Here is a 21,627-nt window from a genome sequence, read left to right as displayed (position 1 = left end):
GGTTCAGATCTGAAATCATGGCACTCGGGCCCTAGTGACAAGCATTAAGCATAGCAAAGTTATAGCAACATCAATCTCAGAACGTAGTGGATACTAGGGATCAAACCCTAACAAAACTAACTCGGTACATGATAAATCTCATGCAACCCATCACCGTCCAGCAAACCTACGATGGAATTACTCACGCACCGCGGTGAGCATCATGAAATTGGTGATGGAGGAAGGTTGATGATGACGATGGCGACGGATTCCCCTCTCCGGAGCCCCGAACGAACTCCAGATCAGCCCTCCCGAGAGAGTGTAGGGCTTGGCGGTGGCTCCGCATCGTAAAACGGGATGAATCCTCTCTCTCTGATTTTTTTTCTCCCCGAACACGAATATATGGAGTTGGAGTTGAGGTCGCTGGAGCACCAGGGGACCCACGAGGCAGGCGGCGCGCCTAGGGGGCAAGCATGCCTCCCACCCTCGTGGACATGGTGTGGGCCCCCTGGCCTTGATTCTTTTGCCGGTATTTTTTATATATTTCAAAATAATTCTCCGTTGATTTTTAGGTCATTCCGAGAACTTTTATTTCTGCACAAAAATAACACCATGGCAATTCTGCTGAGAACAGCGTCAGTCCAGGTTAGTTCCATTCAAATCATGCAAGTTAGAGTCCAAAACAAGGGCAAAAGTGTTTGGAAAAGTAGATACGACGGAGACGTATCAGTGATTGACAGAGTTCTCTAGTCACTATCACCAAGTTACTAGAACTTCGTGATGAACTATAATATGCAAGGGATAACAGAAATGATTCCCAAGCTCTTCGTGATGCTGAAATCGATGAAGGTAGAAATCAAGAAAATAATCAAGTGTTGATGGTTGACAAGACCACTAGTTTTCAAATAAAAGGGCAAGGGAAAGAAAGGGAACTTCAAGAATAATGGCAAGCAAGTTGCCACTCCCATGAAGAAGCCCAAAGCTAGACCCAAGCCTGAAACTAAGTGCTTCTACTTCAAAGGAAATGGTCACTGGAAGTGGAACTTCCCTAGATACTTGGCGGATAAGAAGGATGCAAAGTGAACAAAGGTATATTTGATATACATGTTATTGATGTGTACTTTACTAGTGTTTATAGCAAACCCTTGGTATTTGATACTGGTTCAGTTGCTAATAGTAGTAACTCGAAACGGGAGTTGCAAAATAAACAAAGACTAGTTGAGGGCGAGGTGACGATGTGTGTTGGAAGTAATTCCAAGGTTGATAAGATCACCATCACACACTCCCTTTACCTTCGAGATTAGTGTTGAACCTAAAATAAATGTTATTTGGTGTTTGCGTTGAGCATAATATGATTGGATCATGTTTATTGCGATACGGTTATTCATTTAAGTCAAAGAATAATTGTTACTCTGTTTACATGAATAAAACCTTCTATGGTCATACACCCAAAGAGAATGGTTTATTGAATCTCGATCGTAGTGATACACATATTTATAATATTGAAGCCAAAAGATGCAAAGTTAATAATGATAGTGCAACTTAATTGTGGCACTGCCGTTTAGGTCATATTGGTGTAAAGCGCATGAAGAAACTCCATGCTGATGGGCTCTTGGAATCACTTGATTATGAATCACTTGATACTTGCGAACCATGCCTCATGACTAAGACTCCATTCTCCGGAACAATGGAGCGAGCAACTGACTTATTAGAAATAATACATACCGATGTATGCGGTCCGATGAGTGTTGATGCTCGCGGTGGGTATCGTTTTTTTCTGACCTTCACAGATGATTTGAGCAGATATGGGTATATTTACTTGATGAAACATAAGTCTGAAACATTTGAAAAGTTCAAAGAATTTTAGAGTGAAGTGGAAAATCATCGTAACAAGAAAATAAAGTTTCTACGATCTGATCGTGGAGGAGAATATTTGAGTTGCGAGTTTGGTCTTCATTTGAAACAATGCGGAATAGTTTCGCAACTCACGCCACATGGAACACCATAGCGTAATGGTGTGTCCGAACGTCGTAATCGCACTTTACTAGATATGGTGCGATCTATGATGTATCTTACTGATTTACAGCTATCGTTTTGGGGTTATGCATCAGAGACAGCTGCATTCACGTTAAATAGGGAACCATCTAAATTCGTTGAGATGACACCGTATGAACTATGGTTTGGCAAGAAACCAAAGCTGTCATTTCTTAAAGTTTGGGGTTGCGATGCTTATGTGAAAAAGTTTCAAACTGGTAAGCTCGAACCCAAATCGGAGTAGTGCGTCTTCATATGATACCCAAAAGAAACTATTGGGCACACCTTCTATCACATATCCGAAGGCAAGATATTTTGTTGCTAAGAATGGATCCTTTCTAGAGAAGGAGTTTCTCTCGAAAGAAGTGAGTGGGAGGAAAGTATAACTTGATAAGGTAATTGTACCTTCTCCCGAATTGGAAAGTAGTTCATCACAGAAATCAGTTCCAGTGATTCCTACACCAATTAGTGAGGAAGCTAATGATGATGATCATGAAACTACAGATCAAGTTACTACCGAACCTCGTAGGTCAACCAGAATACGTTCCGCATCAGAGTGGTACGGTAATCCTGTTCTGGAGGTCATGTTACTTGACCATGACGATCCTACAAACTATGAGGAAGTGATGATGAGCCCAGATTCCGCAAAATGGCTTGAAGCCATGAAATCTGAGATGAGATCCATGTATTAGAACAAATATGGACTTTGATTGACTTGCCCGTTGATCGGTGAGCCATTAAGAATAAATGGATTTTCAATAGGAAGACGGACAATGATAGCAGTGTTACTATCTACATAGCTTGAATTGTCACAAAAATGTTTTCGACAAGTTCAAGGTGTTGACTACGATGAGATTTTCTCACTCGTATCGATGCTTAAAAGTCTGTCCGAATCATGTTAGCAGTTGCCGCATTTTATGAAATCTAGCAAATGGATGCCAAAATTGCATTCCTTAATGGATTTCTCAAAGAAGAGTTGTATATGATGCAACCAGAAGGTTTTGTTGATCCTAAAGGTGCTAACAAAGTGAGAAAGCTCCAGCGATCCATCTATGGAGTGGTGCAAGCATCTTGGAGTTGGAATATATGCTTTGACAAAGTGATCAAAGCATGTGGTTTTATACAGACTTGTCGTGAAGCCTGTATTTACAAGAAAGTGAGTGGGAGCACTACAACATTTCTGATAAGTATATGTGAATGACATATTGTTGATCGTAAATAATGTAGAATTTTCTGTAAAGCATAAAGGAGTGTTTGAAAGGAGTTCTTGAAAGAAAGACCTCGGTGAAGCTACTTACATATTGAGCATCAAGATCTATAGAGATAGATCAAGACGCTTGATATATTTTCAATGAGTACATACCTTGACAAGATTTTGAAGTAGTTCAAAATGGAACAGTCAAAGGAGTTCTTCCCTGTGTTGCAAGGTGTGAAGTGGAGTAAAGACTCAAAACCCGACCACGGCAGAAAATAGAAAGAGAATGAAAAGTCATTCCCTATGCCTCAGTCATAGGTTCTATAAAGTATGCCATGCTGTGTACCAGACCTATTGTGTACCTCACCATAAGTTTGGCAAGAGGGTACAATAGTGATCCAGGAGTGGATCACTGGACAGCGGTCAAAAATATCCTTAGTGGAATAAGGAAATGTTTCTCGGTTATGGAGGTGACAAAGAGTTCGTCGTAAAGAGTTACATCAATGTAATCTTTGACACCGATCTGGATGACTCTAAGTCTTGATCTAGATACATATTGAAAGTGGGAGCAATTAGCTAGAGTAGCTCCGTGCAAACATTGTAGACATAGAAAATTTGCAAAATACATACGGCTCTGAATGTGGCAGACCCGTTGACTAAATTTCTCTCACAATAAAAATATGATCACTCTTTGGGTGTTAATCACATAGCGATGTGAACTAGATTATCGACTCTAGTAAACCCTTTGGGTGTTAGTCACATGGAGATGTGAACTAATCACATAAATATGTGAACTATTGGTGCTAAATCACATAACGATGTGAACTAGATTATTGACTCTGGTGCGAGTGGGAGACTGAAGGAAATATGCCCTAGAGGCAATAATAAAGTTGTTATTTATATTTCCTTATATCATGATAAATGTTTATTATTCATGCTAGAATTGTATTAACCGGAAACTTAGTACATGTGTGAATACATAGACAAACAGAGTGTCACCAGTATGCCTCTACTTGACTAGCTCGTTGAATCAAAGATGGTTATGTTTCCTAACCATAGACATGAGTTTTCATTTGATTAACGGGATCACATCATTAGAGAATGATGTGATTGACTTGACCCATTCCGTTAGCTTAGCATTTGATCGTTTAGTATATTGCTATTGCTTTCTTCATGACTTATACATGTTCCTATGACTATGAGATTATGCAACTCCCGTATACCGGAGGAACACTTTGTGTGCTACCAAACATCACAATGTAACCGGGTGATTATAAAGGTGCTCTACAGGTGTCTCCGATGGTACTTGTTGAGTTGGCATAGATCGAGATTAGGATTTGTCACTCCGATTGTCGGAGAGGTATCTCTGGGCCCTCTCGGTAATGAACATCACTATAAGCCTTGCAAGCAATGTAACTAATGAGTTAGTTGCGGGATGATGCATTACGGAATGAGTAAAGAGACTTACCAGTAACGAGATTGAACTAGGTATTGAGATACCGACGATTGAATCTCGGGAAAGTAACATACCGATGACAAAGGGAACAACGTATGTTGTTATGCGGTTCGACCGATAAAGATCTTCGTAGAATATGTAGGAGCCAATATGGGCAACCAGGTTCCGCTATTGGTTATTGACCAGAGAAGTGTCTCGGTCATGTCTACATAGTTCTCGAACCCGTAGGGTCCGCACGCTTAACGTTCGTTGACGATATGGTATTTATGAGTTATGTATGTTGGTAACCAAATGTTGTTCGGAGTTTTGGATAAGATCATGGACATGACGAGGAACTCCGGAATGGTCTGGAGATAAAGTTTGATATATGGGATAATAGTGTTTGGTCTCCGGAAAGGTTCCGAAATTCACCAGAAGGGGTTCCGGATGTTTCCTGAAATGTTTGGGTATGAGAACACTTTATTTGGGCCAAAGGGGAAAGCCCACAAGGTTTTTGGAAAGCGCAAAAGGAAGTTTTGCGGAGTCCAAGGGCCAGAGGCCAGGGTCCCTGGCGTCTGGGTCCAGACGCCGGGAACCCTAGCGTCTGGCCCTGGAGTCCGAGAAGGACTCTTGCCTTTCGGGTGAAACCAACTTTGTGGAGGCTTTTACTCCAAGTTACGACCCCAAGGCTCATCATATAAATAGAGGGGTAGGGCTAGCACCCAAGACACATCAAGAAACACCAAGCCGTGTGCCGGCAACCCCGTCCCCTCTAGTTTATCCTCCGTAATAATTTTCGTAGTGCTTAGGCGAAGCCCTGCGGAGATTGTTCTTCACCAACACCGTCACCACGCCGTCGTGCTGCCGGAACTCATCTAACTTCACCCTCTTGCTGGATCAAGAAGGCGAGGACGTCATCGAGCTGAACATGTGCTGAACGCGGAGGTGTCATATGTTTGATACTTGATCGGGACGGATCGTGAAGGTGTACGACTACATCAACCGCGTTGATAAACGCTTCCGCTTTCGGTCTACGAGGGTACGTAGACATACTCTCCCCTCTCATTGCTATGCATCACCATGATCTTGCATGTGCGTAGGATTTTTTTTGAAATTACTACGTTACCCAACAGAAATAGGGTTTCGTGGTGCTCCTCGATGTTTTTGGGGTATATGGGTATATATAGGAGGAAGAAGTAGGTCGGTGGAGCTGCGAGGGGCCCACAAGGGTGGGGGCGCGCCCAGGGGGGCAGGCGCGCCTCCCTGCCTCGTGGCCTCCTCGCTTCTTTCTTGACGTCCACTCCAAATCCCCTAGATCACGTTTGTTCCAAAAATAAGTCTCCCGAAGGTTTTATTCCATTTGATATTCCTTTTCTGCGAAACATTGAAATAGGCAAAAAAAACAGCAATTTGCACTGGGCCTTGGGTTAGTAGGTTAGTCCTAAAAATAATATAAAAGTGCTTAGTAAAGCCCATTAAACATCGAAAACAGATAATATAATAGCATGGAACAATCAAAAATCATAGATACGTTGGAGACGTATCATCGCGCAGCTTGCCGACGAGATCCCAACGAGCACCACCTGTCTCCACCAAAACCCTAATCGCCTCTAACAAGAGCTCCTAGTTTTTCGGAGCCTTTCTACCTCATCCCGACTAGGTTGATTAGTAGTCCGTGTTAGGACTTAGAGCATCTCCAATAGATGGTCCAAAATTTGGCGGTCCAAAATTGGAGATGTAAAATTTGGACCGCCAAAAAGTGCGTTTTGGAGCTCTGAAAAAAGCTCAACTCCAATAGATGGTCCAAATTGATGGTCCAAAAGAGCAACTCCAATAGATGGTCTAAAATGAAGATGTAAATTTCTTAAAACGACAAACTACTAGTCCATTCAACATAGTTCAAACATCAAATTCAACATAATTTCATACATGAACTTCAACTACTACTTATTCAAACTACTAGATAAACTACTCCTCATCGTCGGAGCTGCGGAACTGCGTCCAGAACTCCTCCTTCTCCGGGTCGTCACACCCCTCCTCCTCCTCTTCCGAGAAGTCTGCCCAGTCCTCCTCGGAAGAGGACTCGATGGGGATCACCGTCGAGGGACCGACCTCGTCCTCCTTCTTCGCCACTTCTTCTTCTGCTCCGCCTCACGCTTCCAGTAGTACTCCTGCTCGGCCTGGACATACTCCCGAGGCCTCTCGGCACGCCACACCGCCACGTCGTAGGCACGCGTGACCTCATGGGCGGAGCAGTATGTGTCGATCCACCAACGCCTCCCGGCGTCGGAGAACTCCACTTCGAAGTTACCAGAGGGGTTCTGCCTCACGCTGAAGAAGCCCGACTTGCCCTTCGGCGTCTCTCGGCGCCATCGGAGAGCGGTGAGAGCGGTGGAGCGGCGTGCGGCGTGCGGCCGGGGCGGTGGCGGACAGAGCCGGGCGGGGCGGTGGCGAACGGAGCCGGGCGGGGCGGAGTTGCGGGGCGGCGGCGGCGTGCGGGGCGGTGGCGGACGGAGCCGGGGCGGGTCGGAGCTACAGCGGGCGGGTCGGGGCCGGGCGGAGCTGCAGCGGGTCGGAGCTGCGGCGGACGGGGCGGGGCGGACGGGGCGGTGGACGGGGCGGCGGCGTGGCGGCGTGGAAACAGCAGCGGGGGGCGGGGCGGGGCCGGATATGATGCGGGCGGCGGGCGGCGGGGCGGCGGCGGATGGGCGGGCGTGGCAGGGCTGCGGCCGCGGGCGGCGGGGCAGCGTGGAAACAGCGGCGGGGGCGGGGCGGGGCTAGATCTGATGCGGGCGGCGTGCGGCGGGGCGGCGGCGGGGTGTGGACTGTGGAGGCGGCGGGGCAGCGGCGGACGGGCGGGAGGTCGCGGGCGGGCGGGCGGGAAAGGAAAGGAACTGGCGGTTGGGCGTTCGCGAGCAGCGGCTGGTTTTGGACCAGATGCACCTCGTGATGTAAATTTGCATCGTGAGGTATTGTATTTTACATCACGAGGAGGCTGCGGTCTAAATTTTTTTTTAACATATAAACTGTCTGTTGAATCTGCGTTTTTTGTCTCAGATGGTCTAAAAGTTAGTTACTTTTATATTTAGACCGTCTATTGGATATGCTATTAAGACTGAATTAGTATTTACGTGTATGCCCGGCTCGCTTGCAGGCTAGTTGTACTAATCTGGTTTGGTGTAGGACATTGAATCCGTGGTAGACTACAACCGCAGCCTGCAGCGAGACGAGAACAAACCGTAGGCAAAAAACTCCCCAATGCCCCGCCCCGCCACGGACGAGACGTCTACCCCTCTATTGGTTCCACGTGTACTATTCGTTGAGGAGCATCGCCGCCGTCATGAAGAACAGCTTCGCTGTGGTATCGACGAGGAGCTTGATGTCTGCCGCAAGTACACCCATCGCCGTTGAGGGCGACACAAGGTCAGCTCTCTTGTGTTCCTCTTCTCCTGAAATTGCTCTTTTGTTACTTCGTGGCTTGTCCTGTTATACTAATTGTGAATTAAGAGCCAATATAATGACGATATTACGACGGCTAGTTCCTGGTTGGTATCTCAAACAGAACTGAATTTTTTTAGAGGAAAAGCCAAGTTTTATTCATCGTGGACCACAAATTGTGGGGTACAAGCAGTGTCATGGGATTGGCCAAACTAGACATGGCATCCCCGACCCAACGAAAGAGAGTACTTGGCTAAATTGTGTGCTTCGTAGTTCACATCACGATCTGTAAAAATAAAATTATATTGAAACATATTTTCTAAAGACGTATTCTCACTGATGATGACTCCATACTTGCTTCTGGTTCCTCTAACAATATCAGCAACCACTTGCTTCGAGTCTGAAGAGATGACAAAATTCTGAATATGTAGGTCTTGAGCTAAAGCAAAAGCCTCGCGACATGCTATAGCTTCAAGCGTAGCTGGGTCGTCCACCGCTGGAATCACAAGCGCTAAACTGCCCAAAAACAACCCGTTTTCATCTTGGCATACCGCTGAAGTCGCCCCAACTCTGTTTGACCTGACACTAGCGTCCACATGTATTTTTGCGAAACCCTCTGGTGGCGCCCTAGGGCGAAGATGCCCCGTTGCGGTAGCTGGCGCACCCATCATCCTAACTGGGTGTTTTTCCTTGACAATCTCCGGCTCATCAATGAATCGAATGACGAAATCATGAGTAGCTTGTGGTGTCTGAAAGATGCCTTCATGAATTGCCTGTCGCTTCACATACCAAATCGTCCATAGTGTAACAGATAGAAGGACAAACTGACTGTGCGGTAGCGACTCCATGAGAGAGAAAAGCCATTGCTTTGCACTTGGTTCTGTCGATGCCACCAACGTTTGAGCCAAGTCATCATCCACAAGAGCCCAAATACATCTTGCCATTGTGCAATTAACCATGGAGTGCCTCCAAGAATCAGGTGCTCCACAAAGACCACACAAACTATCATTTGCCATTTGACGTTGAGCTCTAATATCTTCTGTTGGTAGGGAATACTTTGATAATCTCCATAAAAACATGCGAATTTTGCCCTGCACCAGTGTTTTCCACGCCCCTTCCTCCATAGATGAATTTGAAGACCCCGAGATACCCTCAAGCCAAGCCTCCCTCCGCTGCTTTGTAGCCACCAACATCATGTAAGCAGACTTGACCGTGAAGTTGCCATTTTTCTCAAAGTTCCAACACCAGAAATCCTAAATATTTCGTGTACAAAGAGGAATTTTCAAGAGTATATTCACATCCATAGGCATGAAGGTTTCCTCCACTCGCTCCTTGTTCCAACTAGCAGAGGTAGAATCAATTAGTTCAGAAACGAGGACAGGGGGTTTTGGGTTCAGCACCCATAGGTTCTCAACATCTCATCTCGTGGCAGCCAATTTTTCTCCCAGATGTTGGTTGATTCTCTGTTTCATATCCTCTTGATTAGACCTTGTTTTAATGTATCTCTTCCTTCTATGATTGCCCTCCATACCTGACTAGGATGATTTCCCAGTTATGCATGCAATATTGAAGAAGATGGGAAATAAACACTTTTGAGCAGGCGAGCACCGAGTGTGTTAGGCTGTTGCAACAATCTCCATGCCTGTTTAGCTAACATATCCAGGTTGAAAAGTTTGAAGTCCTTGAAGCCAAGACCGGCCATGCTCTTTGGTTGCGTCATTGTTTTCCACGATACCCAATGTGGCTTACCTTTACCTTCCTTGCTCCCCCACCAAAACTTTCGGATCAGCATATTGAGATGTTCGCACAAACCTCTTGGAAGCTTGAAGCAAGACATAGAAAAAACGGGCACTGCGTACGCAACCGTCTTTACTAAAACTTCCTTGCCTGCAGATGACATGGTCCTCTCGATCCAACCTTGAACTTTGCTCCATAAACGATCCTTCAACGGTCCTTGAAGTATTTGCAAGCACCTTTTTTTCGAGTTCCCAATATCAGCGGGCATGTCCAAATATTTCTCGTTCAGGGTTTCATTTGGAACGTTTAGTAGAACCTTAATATCATTCCTTACGTTGTCCGGAACACCCTTGTTGAAATATATAGAGGATCTGGGAAGATTTACCCTTTGTCCTGTCGCTTGACAGTATATGTCCAGAACATGGTTCACCTCCATGGCTTCCACACTATTTGCGTTGAAAAACAACAGGTTGTCATCAATGAATAAAAGATGGTTGGTCGAGGGTGCCGAAGGCGCCACTTGTAGACCATTCAGATTGGATGACTCTCTTGTAGGCACGACAGGCCCTTCGCTGCTAACAAGAAGTATGGAGATATTGGATCCCCCTGTCGGGTTCCTCGTGAATGTTTGAACTCCTCCAACTTTTTGCCATTAAACATAATTGAGAATTTGACTGTAGTCACAAGACTCAAATGATACTCACCCACCTTTCTGTGAAACCGAGTCTGAGCATAATAGCTTTCAGGTATGGCCATTCCGCTCGGTCATATGCCTTCATCATGTCCAATTTTAGAGCACACGACTGGTGTTTCTTTGCTTTATTCCTCTCCATGAAGCAGGCATTCATAGGCTGTAATGATGTCAGTAATCAATCTGCCAGGTAAAACGCCGACTGCTCCTTAGAAATTATATCAGGTAAAACTACCTTCAAGCGGTTAAAAATGACTTTGGATGCTATCTTATAAAGCACATTGTGCAGACTGATGGGACGTGTGGAATGATGTGTTGGAGAGCACTGGATTTTATTCATAGATGTCAGTGGCGGATCTAGCCCACTGGAACAGGATGGGCCAAAAGTACAACTATACATATAAATTTATTTACCGCTCAAAAAAACATATAAATTTATTTATTTTCTTATATTTTTAACCTTTCTGCTATAGTACTATAAAGGCTATTTTTCAATTTCAGGTTGTCCACCCTCTATCTCCGCCACTGATTGATGTACTAGTTGTCATACCTGAATCACCGTCGAGAACAACATACTTCCTCCGTCCGGAAATATTTGTCATTAAAATGGATAAAAGGGATGTATCTAGAACTAATATATGTCTAGATACATCCCGTTTTATTCATTTTGATAACAAGTATTTTCAGACGGAGTAAGTATATCTAGTTCTATAAAGCTAAAATCAAGGAAAATATCAACAAAAAAAAGTGTGCTATTTCAGTGTTATAGCGTCGTTATAGCGTATTAGGAAAGAAAACCCTACGTTTGGCAAATTTAGCCGCTACGACGTTATTTGTGTGATTAGCACGCTATACCTTGCTATAACGTTGTAGCTTCTTTTCTTTTCTTTTTGAGGGGGCGCTATAACGTTGTAGCGTGTAACGTTTTAGCGTACACTCGGCTCAAAACTAAGAAAACCACGGCAGCACAGCCCAGCGGGCCCAAAAAGCCGAGACCGCCACTCGGCCGCAACCTTTTCTCACACGAACGGACCCAACGCAACCCTCGCTCTCAACTTCTCCCCTTCCCACCCGAGCTGAGCGGCGGCGGCAACAACTGGACGTGAGCGGAGGCGGCGGCAACAATCTGGTCGGGAGCTGCGGCGGCAAGTTCTTCTCACGGTAGCAGCAGCACCCTCTCGCGGCGACGTCTTCCTGCAGTTCGACTCCAGCCTAGCAGTAGCAGGGCGTGGGTGATGTCAGCCACGCATTCAGCCACCAGGTAGTGCCCGCTTCTCCTCCGCGCCATCTCCCTGCCCTCCCCGTGTCATGCTGTGCCGCCGGCAAGAGAACCACCAGACCAAAGGATAACGGGATTCAGAAGCAGGGTATCTCCGTCCCCCGTTGGGCTGCCGGCAAGAGCACCACCAAAGGAAACTGGGCTTCAGAAGGAGATCCCCTGCATATCCATAGAAAGATGCTGATAGCCTGAATATGGTTTGTGGTTTTGACCAATTAACTGTATATACACTATTTGCTCTAGCTGAGTTGTCACCTGTCAGGCCACAAGTTTGTTCTGACTTTGTAATCATACACTAATGGAAAACATGCAAAAAAGTACAGTATAGTTAATTATTTTCTTCTCTATAAAGTGTAGCTTGTGTTATACTTATACTCTCTACTCTGTACTGAACTCAAGCTGTGAAATTAGTAGGATAGCAGAACTGTTGAACTGGTAAATAGCTCTTGAGCATGGTTAAATGGCAGTATTACTATTTGTTGTTAGCGCAGGTGTGAGCTCTCCTATTAACTAAGCAACATCATGCAAAGGAAGGAGCTCAGATGTTCTTGCTCTACAAAAAGCACAGCTTCCTGAAACTGTAGTAGAAAAAGTAAAATGAGCATATGTACGTGAGCCTATATCATCTTACCGGAAAGCAAAAAAAAAAAGTTGCCTGAGTGGGCATTCAGTTCTCAGTAGGCATTGATAGTGTACTGAGCTATTGATGTTAGAGACTCTTGAAATTGTGGTTGTTGATGTTAGAAACTACTCCCTCCGTTCCAAATTACTCGTCGTGGTTTTAGTTCAATGAACTAAAACCACGACGAGTAATTTAGAACGGAGGGAGTATATTCAAACTATTTGACTTGTTCTGTTCATGCCTTGGATTTGGCCCTTGTGCATGTATTGCTCCTAGGAAAAATTTAGTTGCTGAAATACTTTATATTTGATATATTCAGCACTTTTTTTTTTGCAAACACTATTTTGAAATATAGCATGCAATTAGCGCGCTATAACTTGTGTAGCATATGGAGAAGGGCCTCGCTATATTTTTTTCAGTGGCTAAAATACCATCTTACTCTTGGAGCTTGTTCCCTTTCAGGTGTGATGAACATGTCGGACATACTGTTCAGCCACCATCAGCACAAGAACTAGTTGATTCATTCTCAGATCAAAAGCTTGATGCCACAAAAACAAAATCGATGCATGGTGGGATCGAGGAACAAGCAAAGAACGACACAATCTTTAGCCCCAAGCAAGTTGGGTTATGCAGATCATACAGGGAGATGTTGACGGACGAGGAAGAAGATGTGGTTTCATACCGTCGTTTCTGGGAATACACTTGGGGTGGCAAGTGTGGTTCCTTCGAAGACTACAGTAATCTACTTATATGACTCATGCTCTCCTTTTCTTCTTACTCTATTATGTCTTGAGTAGATTACATTGTTCCTTACCTAAAGCTTGCTTAGTAGAGTAATTAACTAGAAAGGGGATCTTTTTTGGTCAGTTATATATTTTTGGCCTGAATTAAGAGACGTGACAAGAGCTAATTACTTGTATCTTTCCCTTTGTTTGGCTGCAGCCTTTGTGACTCCCATACTTTATACATATGGAACCATCCCAGCATATGCTGGCCCCTTCAGCTTCTTGCAGATCTTCTCCATCAAAGTCATGGAGAATGAAATGTGGAGAATCAGGTGGCCAGTGGGGGTATATGGCTTCATTGCCGCTCGAGACAATTTGGATCGTAATCGCAACCTTCTGTTCAGACAGACAAGGGATGACCCCCAAATTCTCACTCAACAGGTAATTTTTCTTCTTCTTAATTCTCATGCTGCCGTTACTAACTTAACATAATCTAGTATTGTTCTCTGCACCTGTGTGTCTTTTCCGTACTAAGGTTATTTTCCTCATCCAGACTTGACCTGTATCTGTAGACACAGGGCCGAGCTAAGAAGCCTTTTTTTGGCTGCCTGCATATGGGTGCAGAGGAGATGGTCGGCCGCTTGTTAAGTCGGGTTTCATTTTCAGATTTAAAATACAAATAATGTTTTGGAATAAATACATCCTACTCTGTCAACTGTTTAACAGTATATAATTTCAACCATGAACTACCAAAGAGCCTATTGTGCGTCCTCTGCCTATTAAAGTGTGAGCGCACAACTATAGGCTGAATCCACCCCAGTTTTATCCAAGGTGGTGGTACCTGTGTTGCTCAGGCATGGACACATGGATCTGATTTAGGATTAAGCCGTTTAGGTGTCCCAAGTGTCAGTCAGGCATGAACAGCAATCTCAAATCCAAAAAAGGGAAAAAGACGCGGGTGTCTGAGTGCTGGCAGGTGTGGTTGTCACAACATTGTGTAACTGTGAAAACAAACTGACTTTTTAGGGTGGTCAATTACTAATTTGGACATGTAACAAATGATGCTTGCAGGATTCATTTTTGCAATTGACTGGCCCGTGTCGCCCAATTGCGTTGATTGACCCTGTTGTCTTTGAGATTCAACTAAAAGTGAAGGGCAGAACAGAGTGTGAAGATGAAACATTGATTGCTCGATCGTTTGAATATGGATATGGTTTTGGAGAATATGGTGAGCTTGCCTGTCGTCGTTGGGCCGGTAATTTTTGCACACTAGAGATCACCTCTGCGCTACTTTCCAGAACGGTTGCAGCCACTATCATCTCTGCTGATGTTATTAAAGGGCCATGGCCTGTTGATTATAGAGGTCGTGTGGTTGCCCGTACTGCTGACATAGATGAGGATTTTGTGCTGCTTGATTCTGGAGAAGGACGTCTGCAAGTGAATCCAGATGGTCGTATTGTCCTTCAAAGGGGTGTTGTTTGTGTGGAACATGAGGGAATGCTCACGGTTTCCGTGGAAGCCTACTCAGAGGCAGGTACTTGTCGTGCAGATTGCGTTGAATTCAAGCCCCAAAAATCCCTCACAAGTAATGGTACTTGCAACCTTGGTTTCTGCACGGTGCAGTTTATTGTTGGTTGGTCCCCCATGGCAACAAAGTATGATCTGATGTACGATGGCAACTGAGTTCAACTGCATCAGTTTGGTGTTCCCATCCCAGTAGTATGCTGTAGATGTCCAGCTAATTAACAAGTTATGATTGATCAAGTGTCCAAACTGTTTAGAAATCATGTTATGTCTAGTGTCCAGACTATTTAAAGGTCATGTCATGTTTGGTGAAGTGCCAAGTGACACACTATGGTTCAGCTTTTGGCAAACTGCTCATATATTAGCAGGTGCGGCCAGTCTCTGATCGGGGGAGACTTGTATGAGATCTCACTTTTAGGTGAGATTGTGAGATCAACTCCAAAATGTCATATTTAGACGTTTCAAAAAAAATCTGAAATTATTTAACAACATTCATGTGGGGTATGCTGAACAAAATCAGCTCAAAACACAACTTACATTTTGAGACTCAAAAAGACAGATTCAAATGTGAATAGTAGCAGTTTTGGGTGAATGGTACTTTGACACTTCCAATTTTGTCTTTTTTGTTTCTATTAATGTAAGTTGAATTAGGAGCTGAAACTTTTTGATACGTGTCTACAAAAAATTTGAGAATGTTTGGACATGTATTTTTTTTAAAAGAATCGGTCTTATAGATCTCACCTAGTGTGAGATCTCACACGAGTATTCCCCTTCCAAAATTACTACTCTACTCGAGCATGAACGGGGTCATGGCCCCCCCTTCCAAAATTGCGAACAAAAAGTACTTTGAATTGGCCACCTCCTCTATGTAGTAATACCCAAAGAAACGGTATGTTTGGGTGGATGGGGGAGGAGATCTCAAACTTTTAGGGTTTGAGAATGGTGGAGCAAAGCTTGGGAAAGATTCAGGAGCAAGGTGGAAGAAGGGGGGAGGGGCGGGTTTATACACCCCCCCCCCCCCCCACCTAGTGAAAAATGACCATTTCCCGCATAGAGGGCAAGGACCCGGCCACCCAGACCGGCCACAGGGAGGAGCCCCTACTTCGGGCACCCGGGGGCCCAAGGCATCGGGATCACATAGAGGTGGTGGGGTTCCTCTCCATTCTCAACTTGGAAAAACTCTTCCTATTTGGTGGCATATTTGGGAAATAAAATGTATATGATTGAAATGTGTTTCCCAACTCCCTCATCATAGCAACCCCTCTTTATAGCACGCCTTTTTCTGTGAAACTGAAAAACCTTTTGAGCCAACGGAAGAATGCGGTCTTTTCTCCTTTTTAGGCCTCCTTTGGTTTGGAGGAATTTTGTAGGAATTTCATAGGGTAGGATTTTTATAAGAAAAATTCCTATAGAGCTCTTTGGTTTGTAGGAATAGAATCCTATTCCTATGGAGGAACTCTTCCTATCCTTCACATTTCATAGGAAAATAAACATTAGCCTAGACTCAATGAAAAAAATCCTATAAGTTGAAACAAAGGACATCTCCTTTCCTATTCCTACTCATAGGATTTGAGATGCATGTCATCTCATTTCCTATGACTTTTCTATTCCTATAATTTTCCTACTCTATGAACCAAAGGAGGCCTTAAATGGGTCACCAATGTTCGCAGAGACGCACGAGATTCCAATGTGCTGTGATACACTTGACAACCAACATTAGATCTCACTTGACCGGCCTCCTTTGGTTTGTAGGAATTTCATAGGATTTCTATAGGATAGGATTTGCAAAGGAAAATTTCCTTTGAAACCCTTTGGTTTGTAGAAATGGATTCCTATTCCTATGTAGGATAGGAATCAATCCTTCACATTTTGGAGGAAAAAAACATTAGCTCTAGAAGACTCTCAATGAAAAAATTCCTATCCTATGCATCAAATGACATCTCCTTCTCTATAGGAATTGAGATGCATGTCATCTCACTTCCTATGATTTTCCTATTCCTGTAATATTCCTATCCTATGAACCAAAGGAGGACTAACGTTAGCGAACTTCCATATTTACTGACAGACTTTCCGGTAATTTCAGGCTCATACGTGAAATGTTTTTATCCACAAGGACCTTTCTTTGTTTTATTCACTAATTAATCAATCAATAAAGGATCAGTTGTTTAATCGTACCAGGTAGACACTCCATTCATTTTCATCCATTCCACTATGAGTGTATGAATGCATTACATCCATTCATTCAAATAATTTAATCCTACTAGACAGATGCTCTATTCGACACTAAGCGATTAAATGTCCCATATCTATCTCTATCTCGATTGCATACTACCTATAAGAAAAGAATAAGGTTTCCTCTCTCGTAGAAAAGTGTTCGCTTGATCAAAAAAATTATTTTAGACATGATTGGTGTTGAACCACTAGAGAATATGTATGGCCCGTACGTTGCAATGCACATACAATTAGCTAGTATTATTGTTTGGTCAATAAAGCCATCGTTCTCTGAAAAGAACCACCCCACTCAAGTGCTTCGCTCTAGGGTTTTGTAGGGGCGAAACCGGATCAGATTCGGATGAATAATGATCATACCATATCCTATTCCATATTTATTTTTTCAGAATCAGAAGCGGTACATTTGTGGAAACAAATACAAATACACCGGAATATAATGAAAACAGACATGATACAGTAATGGAGGGGCGGCGGATCGGAAGCGGACAAAAAACATTTGAACAATATACAACAACAACAAAAAGAATGACGCCTCAACATCACAAATTGATAATAAGTTTTAGCAGGTAGATACTTCAACATGACTAAGTGTGGATGCTAATAAAGGGTTCATGGCTTCCTGGCTTTTAGGCATTAACACTACAGAGAACATACACTCAGACATAAACAAAGGCAAGCTTATCATTGTGTGTCATCTTATGTTCAAGCTGGCACCAAGATACTTGTTCGCACATGGCAGGAGGCAAAACACGAAATAGTACATAGATATTTTGGAGCATTAGCAAGAGAAAACTAAGAATGTAAGCTCCATTAAAACATTAACCGAAACATAAGTATGACACATCACACAGAGACATCATCAGGACATCACGGAGACTGGCAGGCGACGGCAATACATGAGAGGAGAGAGAGGTGGCAATAGCAAACAAGCGGAGAGGTGCCGAGCATGCACCGTCAAGCTCATGCAACGGCGGTGGTCGACAAAGTGGATAGTTGCTGGCGTGGATCTCCCCCGCCCATGTTTTCACCCTTATTCACGTAGGTCGAGCGACACATGAGTGAACAAAGAGGAGCGATATGTTTCTACCGGTGGTGGTAATGATAGGGCTCGGCGTGGTGCGACGATGATGATGATGATGATGATGATGTCGCTGGTTAAGGTGGCCATTGACGACGGTCTTGACTAGCTCATGCTTTTCACCCTCCATCAGCTCACCACCGTTCTCCACTTCGTCCCCATCCGATTGTTCAAAGAAGGGTGAGTGACATTATCGACATGCACAGACCGTACATTATCTTATTTTTATTTTTCTCATCTTAGAATAGCTTCATCATCGGCAAGGCGAGCCCAAAGATAATGCTAGAGATTTCACCTACCCGTTCGCCGACATCCTCGGGGCAACGCTGAGACAACATGGGATCTTCATGGCACCGGGTACACCATGATGAGCTTCTCCAACATCGCCTCCATGCTTTAGATGCCGACGAAGACCACAACCCACAACCACCGGTAGATGCCAACTAAGACCATAAAATTCTAGACTATATGAGGTCCCTCACCTCTCAGCGCTAAGATGGTAGTTGAAGGGAAAGGCGAAGGGACTGAATGTATCTCGGTGGCGGCGGTTGTTCCTCAAACACTAAACTTTCATCCCACCCGTGGTTCCGCACATACAGCGTGCCATATGTCCATACTTCATAGACTTTTTTTATGGGTACTTTTTTTAGGTGAACATGTCCATACTTCATAGACGGAAGGGAGAAGAGTTCTGGTCCTTTTTTCTTTTCTTTTTTTGATGGGGAGAAGAGTTCTGGTCCGGAGGCCTGTGTTGTTGTTTGGGCCTCAGGCGGGCAAAACGCTCGGCCCAGTTTTACACATCCGTCAGGAGGCTAGGTCGGGGGCCCATCTCCACCACTCCGCCGTGTTTCCTCTTCCTCCGGCCCCCCGTCGCCTCTCCTGCAAGCACCGCGTCGGCACTCCCCTCCCTCCCATCCCGGCGCCCCGTCCCGGACGCGCCCTGCCACCGGCGCCCGACCGATTCGCCGAGCCGCGCCCCGCCCGAATGGAGTCGGCGGAGGCGGGAGGCGGCATCGCCGCCACGAGGAGCGACCTGGCTGCCGTGCAGGCCACCAAGGACGCCGCCGCGGCGAGCATGCTGTAACGCCCCCGCCTCCTTCCTCTCCCGCTCACCTTTTCCTTCTTTCCTGAGAGCACTGAACTTGTCATACCAGAATCACCGTCGAGAATAATACAGTCTATATTTAGTGCTAAATATACAATATCTTACTCATCAAGCTTGTCCCCTTTCAGGTGTGATGAACATGTCGGAGATACTGCTCAGCCACCATCAGCACAAGCAGTACAAGAACTTGTTGATTCATTCTCAGAGCAACAGCTTGATGCTACAGAAATACAAGAATCAATGCATGGTGGGATCGAGAAACAAGCAAAGAACAACACAATCTTTAGTCCCAAGCGAGTTGGAGGCGGATCGTACAGGGAGATGTTGGCGAACGAGGAAAGGTTCATGGCTACATGCCGTTCTTCCTGGGAACATCTTTGGAGCCGCGCATGTGGTTCTTTGGAAAACTACAGTAATCTACTTTTCATCTTACTCTATTATGTCTCAAGCAAATCACATTGTTCCTTACCTGTAGCTTGCTTGTGCGTACCTTGGATTTTTTGTCTTCTACTCCCTCCATTCGGAATTAGTTGATGCTCAAACGGATGTATCTAGACGTATTTCAGTGCTAGATACATCCGTTTGAGCGTCAACTAATTCTGGACAGAGAAAGTACTTAGTCATAAACTAGAAAGGAGATCTTTTTTTGCTCAGTTTTAGATCTCTGGCCTTAACGTGACAAGAGCTAATTAGTTGTATCTTTCCCTTTGCTTGTCTGCAGCGTTTATGACTCCCATACTTTATACATACGGAACCATCCCAGCACATGTTGGTCCCTGCGCTTTCTTGCAGATCTTCTCCATCCAAGTCATGGAGAATGAAGAGTGGAAAATCAGGTGGCCAGTGGAGGTATATGGCTTCATTGCCGCTCGAGACACCGTGGATCACAATCGCAACCTTCTGTTCAGCCGTACAAGGGATGACCCCCAAATTTTCACTCAACAGGTATTTTTTCTTCTTGGTTCTCTTGCTACTGTTACTAAAATAAAAATTGCCATCTGCACTTCCATATCTTTTCCATACTAAGGGCATCTCCCTCATCAAGACTTGACCTGCATCTGTAGACTCAGGCCAAGTTGAGAATCTTTTTGGCTGCCTGCATATGGGTGGAGAAGGGATGGGTGGTCGCTTGTTAATTCGGTTACTCTGTTTCATTTTCAAATTTAAAATACAGGCCGCATGGTTAATGTGGGAAATGGTTTCCATAATATGGCTAAAATGGTGTGAGTTGCTTCCTGCATTCTTCCTGTTTGCTTCCAGGATTCATTCCTACGCCTACCTCAAGATCTAGGAAATGCTTATGGTAGCTTTTTCTAGGTTAGCTTTTCCACTATGCTTATGTGCTAACGTTAGTCTAGTCTACCTCGCTTTCCTCTACAGAGTGACGTGGTATCTTTTATGACAGTCTCTCTTGCAATGTTTTATGGAATAGTGTATAATTTCAACCATGAACTACCAAAGTACCTACTGTGCATCCTCTACCTATTAAAGCGTGTACACAAAACAGTAATGCTGAATCCACCCCAGTTTTATCCAAGGTGGTGGTGCCTGTGTTGCTCAGACATGGACACATGCATCTGACTAGGATGAGTGCTTCCAGGTGGTGGTCACATTGTCCAAATATGAAAAGATACTGACTCTAGGATGGTCGATTACTATTTGGATATGTTCCACTGACTTGTAACAAATGGGGCTTGCAGGATTCATTTTTGAAGTTGACTGGCCCGTGTCGCCCGATTGTGCTGATCGACCCTGTTGACTTTGAGATTCAACTACAAGTGAAGGGCACAACAGAGTGTGAAGATGAAACACTGATGGCGCGATGGTTTGAATATTCACATGGTTTTGGATGTTATGGTGAGCTTGCCTGTCGTCGTTGGGACGGCAATTTTTCCACTATAGAGGTCACCTCTGCGCTACTTGCCAGAACGGTTGTAGCAACTATTATCTCTGCTGATATTATTGAAGGGTCATGGCCTGATGATTCTAGAGGTCGTGTGGTTGCCCGTACTACTGCCATTGATGAGGACATTCTGCTGCTTGACTCTGGAGAAGAACCGTTGCAAGTGGCTCCTGACGGCCGTGTTACCCTTCAAAGAGGTGTTGTTTGCGTGGAACGTCAGGGAATGCTTACGGTTTCTATGGAAGCCTACTCAAAGGAAGGTTTTGGTCATTCAGATCGTGTTGAATTCAGGCCCAAAAAGTCTCTCACAAGTATCGGCATTTGCAACCTTGGCTTCTGCACGGTGCAGTTCATTGTTGGTTGGTCCCCAATGGCAACAAAGTCTGATCTGTTGTTCTTTGGCAACTGAGTTGAAGTGCATCTACTATTGAGTGTTCCCATCCCATTAGTGTGTTTAAGATGTAGAGCTAATTATGTCCATTAACAAGAACTCATGCTATGTAAGCGTCCAGACTATTTATGAGTCATGTTTGGCAAACTGTGGTTGAGCTTAGGCACTGCTTACATGTATTAACTCTTTGTGGGTTTATTAGTCCTTTGAAATTTGAGCCTAAATTTGACTAGAAATTTAACTACACCAGTAATAAACC

At 44.5% G+C, this 21,627-nt stretch overlaps 2 protein-coding genes across 2 annotated transcripts; both read left to right on the top strand.

Moving 5' to 3' along the window:
* Nucleotides 1-11,528: 11,528 nt before the first annotated feature.
* On the top strand, nucleotides 11,529-15,059 carry LOC125522018 (uncharacterized). Its single transcript, XM_048687085.2, has 4 exons — nucleotides 11,529-11,770; nucleotides 12,873-13,147; nucleotides 13,353-13,576; nucleotides 14,207-15,059. Exons 1-4 carry the CDS (start codon nucleotides 11,745-11,747, stop codon nucleotides 14,816-14,818), a joined length of 1,137 nt encoding a protein of 378 aa, XP_048543042.1. The 5' UTR covers nucleotides 11,529-11,744; the 3' UTR covers nucleotides 14,819-15,059.
* A 4,146-nt stretch (nucleotides 15,060-19,205) lies between these two features.
* LOC147957816 (uncharacterized) lies at nucleotides 19,206-21,386 on the top strand. Its single transcript, XM_087537131.1, has 3 exons — nucleotides 19,206-19,486; nucleotides 19,796-20,019; nucleotides 20,775-21,386. Exons 1-3 carry the CDS (start codon nucleotides 19,315-19,317, stop codon nucleotides 21,384-21,386), a joined length of 1,008 nt encoding a protein of 335 aa, XP_087393257.1. The 5' UTR covers nucleotides 19,206-19,314.
* Nucleotides 21,387-21,627: the final 241 nt, after the last annotated feature.

This window comes from Triticum urartu, chromosome 7A, assembly GCF_056163025.1.
Source record: "Triticum urartu cultivar PI428250 chromosome 7A, HENAU_Tu73, whole genome shotgun sequence".
In the NCBI taxonomy this organism is placed as follows: domain Eukaryota; kingdom Viridiplantae; phylum Streptophyta; class Magnoliopsida; order Poales; family Poaceae; genus Triticum; species Triticum urartu.
The sequence above is the reverse complement of the archived record's forward strand: the minus strand, read 5'-3'. Positions and strand labels throughout refer to the sequence as shown.